Source organism: Molothrus aeneus, chromosome 11, assembly GCF_037042795.1.
Source record: "Molothrus aeneus isolate 106 chromosome 11, BPBGC_Maene_1.0, whole genome shotgun sequence".
NCBI classification, from domain to species: domain Eukaryota; kingdom Metazoa; phylum Chordata; class Aves; order Passeriformes; family Icteridae; genus Molothrus; species Molothrus aeneus.
In genome coordinates this window covers 14375378-14380113 of record NC_089656.1, presented here as the reverse complement: position 1 = coordinate 14380113, position 4736 = coordinate 14375378, and the positions used below count along the sequence as shown (strand labels likewise).

Here is a 4736-nt window from a genome sequence, read left to right as displayed (position 1 = left end):
CAGGACATGGGGATGAGGTGCTTGGCTGTGGAGCTTCAAGAAGAAAAAGGCTTGGGAAGCAACTTCTCTCTCCTTTCCCAATCCACCTGTGGTCCCCTTGCATCCTCCACGTCTGTAAACTCTGGCAGCTGATGCCTCTATGCTCTGTCTCCACAGCCAGTCTTCCCTCCAGTGCCTCCTGGAGGAGAGGTCTCCAGAGGGCAGTCACGGTGCCATGGCACCTGCTGGCTGGAACTCATGGGGATGCCAGTGACAGCCGTGGGTCGGGGCAGCTGCGGGCACCACCAATCCCCAGTGCAGGAGTGGGATATCTGGAGAGGGTCACCCCATGAGCTGGCACTGCACAACAGAGCTGGAGGTCTCAGCAGGAGTTTATTGAGGATGTGGGGGAGGTGGGAGCAGTGCCAAAGGGACCTCTTGGCTGCCAGGATCCTGCAGTGGTGCCTCACCAGGGGATGACGTTGCCTTCCCAGTCCAGGAAGGTGCCGGTGTCCTTCTCAGAGAGGGAGGAGAGGACCTTCAGCATCCCTTGCACACTGTCATCCACTGTCACTGGGGGCTGTGGGGCACAGGGGGAGATGCAGCCCATGCCCAAGGCCTGGCTGAAGGCCCTGGAGCAGCTGGAGCCAGGGGAAAGAGCTGCTCCAGGGCAAAGGGAAAGCTGAAAACCCCAGGGGGAGGGACTGAGACGAGAACTGAGGGCACGGGGACACCCAGCACCCAGCACCCAGGACCAGGACAGTGGGAGCTGCCCCAGCAGGGATTGGGCAGGCAGGGAAGCCATGGGCAGGGGCTCAGGATAGCAACTCCCACCCATGCAAAACCAGCACAGAAGCTCTGATGGACCCGCCCCGGGGGAATTCCTACCACGCCTCCGGCAGAGCTGCCCAAGTCAGTTTGCACCCAGCCGGGGTGGAGAGCGACGCAGAGGATGCCGTGCTCCTTGTACGCCAGGGACTGGCACTTGCTCAGCATGTTCAGAGCAGCCTGAGGGGAGACAATGCAGGGACGGTGGTGAGAGGGGAAGGGGGGCTGCAAGGGAACCGACAGCTGGGCAGGGAAAGCAAAGTGTGACAGCACCTTGCTGCAGCGGTACGAGGTGACTTGTATCAACTCCCAGCCAAAGGCAGAAGCGATGGAGCCGCCAATGCTGGATATGTTGATGATGGCAGCCTTGCTGCAGCTCAGCCCTGAGCCTGGGCTCCCCTGGGCAGCCTTCTTCAGCAAGGGCAGAAACGCCTGCGAGGAGACAGAGGGGACAGGAGCACACATGGACAGGCAGGGGAGAAGCTCCTTCCACAGTGGGCAACATTGACACCAGCACTGGGGGAGCATCCTCCCTCCTCTTCCCTGCCGGGCTCCAGCTCCTGAGCTCCAGGCCCATGGCTCCACAAGCTTCTCATTAACTGAGAGCCCATCAGGGCACCAGAGCACTGACAGGAGCCCCTCCCACTGGCCCTTCACTCCCTCTGTCATGTTCAGTTTCAGCACATGGGAAGGCATCCTTCTGGAGCTGTGCTGTAGTGCTGGGGACTCACCTGGCCCATCAACAGGGGTCCAACTGTGTTGGTGGTGTAAGTCTCAGTCATGTCCTCCAATGTTTCAGCCTCAAGCATCTTAGGCTTGACCATTCCAGCATTGTTGATGAGGAGGTTCAGCCCAGAGCTCCCCAGGCACTCCTCAACCTTGGCTGCAGCTGCCTTGATGCTGGCAGGGTCGGCAATTTCTGCAGAGCCAGTACACTGGAGCTCAGTGACCCTATGGTGGTTTGGGGTCCCCTGTGTCCCCCAAAGGAAGTGCCCCCCCAAGCCTGCCTCCTGAGTGAAGCTCCCAGGGCTGTGATGAGTACCCAAGCATTCACCAGAGGAACTGGGCCAAGAGAGAACCTACCAAGAGCGATGATGACCAGGTTGGGATGTTTGGAGGCCAAATTCTGTAGGTCCTGCAAGAAGGGTGATGACTTTGGTATCAACAGGCTGGAACAGCATTACCAAGGCTCACCCTGCTAAGCCAGCCAAAGCCTGTGTCCCTCCAGCTCCATCCCTGCACCACCAAGTGCCCAGCACCCTCCTCCAGCTGCCCTGATCCTGATACAGGGGGAACACTCCACAGCTCCTGCACACACCACGTATCCCCTCCATGCACAGCTGCTCCCATGTTGTCTCAGCCCAGCTGCCCTGTGCCACAGGTGCCCAGCTGAAGCTCCAGCCCCTTGCAAGCACCAGCCCTGTTCCAATCTCCCCCTGGCACCGAGTGCTCCCATCCCCCAGCACAGCCCCTGCCTCCCGCCCAGCCTCACCTGTGCTCTCTGTCCCTTGGGGTCCCGACAGGTTGCAAAGATCCACTGAGGTGGGTTTGGCATCCTCAGGAAATGCTGGACAAACCCCAGGCCGAGTCCCCGGTTGGCCCCCGTCACCAGAACGGAGTGGACATGGAGCCCTGCCATGTTGCTTCTCTCTTCATTCCAGCTTGCACTGTTTACACAGCTCTCTAATATTTCCTTTTAGCATGACCCACCCCACCCACTCACAGATTGCTCTAATGGTGGCTTCTCTCTGGGAGGAGTAACTGCTCCAGCTCTTTGAGCTCCAGGACATGTCCTGGCTGGGGACCAATCCTTGTTACCTATCAGCAAAATCACTTGGTTTTTCCAGGAAAATTATGCATTCCTTTCAGGGTAACCTGATACCATAAGCCAGGTGGGGCTGTTGTGGGTGAAGAGGGAGGCAGCAACATGTGGGTTGATGTGGGAAGCTCCATGGCTCAGGTGGGCTTGACACGTTCACAAGCATGCTGTGGGCTTGATGGTCTTTGCACGTTGTACCAAGCTGTGCCTCAGGTGACCCTGAGCAAATGTTCTCTGCCTTGTTCCTGCTTTTTCCAAGACAATCACCTCTCCCTCATTGTGGAGCCAAAGACCTGTGGAGTGGGAGAGCAAACCCAGCGTGGTGTCCTGGCAGGAGGGTGGGGACCTGCATGGCTGGCTCAGCACCATGCTGCAGGTCATGTGCCCCATCCCCTGGGGTGCTGTCCTAAGCTGAACTGTCCCTTTGATCAGAGCCACAGAGGACTCAGGCACCTGGGACATTTACCTGCAAAGGCAATGCCCTGCTCAAAGCCTATTCTCCACCTCAACTACTGCCATGAGGCACTGACTGTTCTGTGCTACCACCAGTGGAGCCCAGTGCTGGTCAGTACCTCAAGTGACGCATTACAAGACTGCAAGGCTGGATCAGGCGTGTGTGTACACCATGTGTTCCTGCCCCACTGTAAGTGAAGACCCACTCCCAGAAACCTCTTGCCAACCCCTTGTCCTCCTGCATTGAGTCCCAGAGCCATTGCACAGGCTGCTCACATGTCATCTTGTGCCCCAGAATATCTTGGCAGCAGGTTTAACCAGAACAGCTTCCCCCAGTGGCAATGCCAAGAGTGTCTCCATGCTCTGGCAGCAGCTGATTTCCTCCTGCCCACTCCAGTCTGTTTTCTGGGGCTCAGCTGGCAGACACTGTGAGATAAGCAGGTCCTTTCCTGCTCAGACCTGGGAGCACCTGCACAGGGTACCGTCCCCAAACCCATTTGGGAAGGTGCATACTGGCATCTTCCATAGTGAGCTGATCCCATATCTTCTCTCTGCCAAGTCTGAGCCTCTCCTTAAGTTCCATGCAATTAATTTTTTTCCCCACTTTGTTTCCTTGGTCAATTGGATCTCTGCTACTTTTTGAATTTTCCATATTGGATTGAGACACTTCTTTTCCCTTGTGCATTCCTACCACTTACCAGCAGTGCAAAGCTTTGGGCCTTTCAGTATCTCAGACTGATCTCTCACTGAGGATCTCCCAGATGGCTGGACTGGCATTCAGGCTCCATAGATCATTTCAGTATTTCCTTTTCAATGATTACAGACCTCAACTATACTTGCCAGCAGATGCACCAGAGCTCAAATCCTCCAAACAGACTTCCATGGTTTTCTTCCTCTACATGGAGGACAAGGCCATCACCCACAGCCTGTTTGAAACCTCCACAGTGACTCAGAAGCAGGTAGCATCAGAAAGCAAACAATTAACATTTTAAGTCTCCTATTTTTGCTGTGTCACCTCATTTGAGTAGCCTTCCACTGTTTTGGAGCTGTAACTTTGTTATGTTGACTTTACTTTGGGGCCATAGGCTGCATTATTGATTATTAGAGTGTAAACAAGCACTGCTTCACCAGGAGTCTAAGTCCAGCCTGGCACGAAGAGGCAGAGGGGAAAAAAACCAGTCTCGCTGCCTTGCAGCCCAGTCTCATCACAAGGGCTGCTGCTGTCCCCAAGCCTCTGGAGAGGATCTTGGTCCAGCTCCTAAGAGGGGATTCAGGGGCTTCCTTTGCTCTGAAATGTTCTTGCATGGTCTAAATCTTAAGCTGAGCATTTAAGTCCTCAGAATTATGGACTCATATAGGTTGGAAAAGGCCTCTAAGATCACTGATTTCAACAATTAGACTAACAATGCCAATTCCACCACTAAACCACGTCCCCAAGTGCCACAACCATGCATTTTTTAAACACTTCTGGGATGGTGACACCACCACTTTCATGGGCAGCCTGTGTACCAGTGCTTGAAAGTCCTTTCTGTGAAGAATTTTTTCCTAGTATCCCATTGAAACGTCCCTTGGCACAACTTGAGGCTGTTTCCTCTCATCCTGTAACTTGTTACTTGGGAGCAGAGCCTGACCTCACCTGGCTCCACCCTCCTTGTCA

General features: G+C 55.1%; 1 protein-coding gene across 2 annotated transcripts; it reads right to left on the bottom strand.

Annotated features, from left to right (window-relative positions):
* Positions 1-445: 445 nt before the first annotated feature.
* LOC136561297 (C-signal-like) lies at positions 446-2446 on the bottom strand. 2 transcript variants are annotated; one of them, XM_066557545.1, is made up of 6 exons: positions 2300-2446; positions 1891-1942; positions 1539-1726; positions 1081-1239; positions 868-987; positions 446-559 (listed from the first exon to the last, which is right to left on the bottom strand). In XM_066557545.1, exons 1-6 carry the CDS (start codon positions 2444-2446, stop codon positions 446-448), a joined length of 780 nt encoding a protein of 259 aa, XP_066413642.1. The 2 variants fall into 2 exon arrangements, with proteins under 2 accessions (XP_066413642.1, XP_066413643.1); XM_066557546.1 differs by having other exon boundaries at positions 446-552; positions 873-987.
* Positions 2447-4736: the final 2290 nt, after the last annotated feature.

Bases quoted from the DNA above. Each gene is read 5' to 3' on its own strand.
- LOC136561297 (XM_066557545.1), bottom strand. From the start codon at position 2,446: ATGGCAGGGCTCCATGTCCACTCCGTTCTGGTGACGGGGGCCAACCGG. The intron at 1,727-1,890 runs GTAGGTTCTCTC...CTGGCTCTGCAG, and splicing joins CCTGGTCATCATCGCTCTTG to AAATTGCCGACCCTGCCAGC. The intron at 560-867 runs GTAGGAATTCCC...TGTGCCCCACAG, and splicing joins GCAGCTCTGCCGGAGGCGTG to CCCCCAGTGACAGTGGATGA.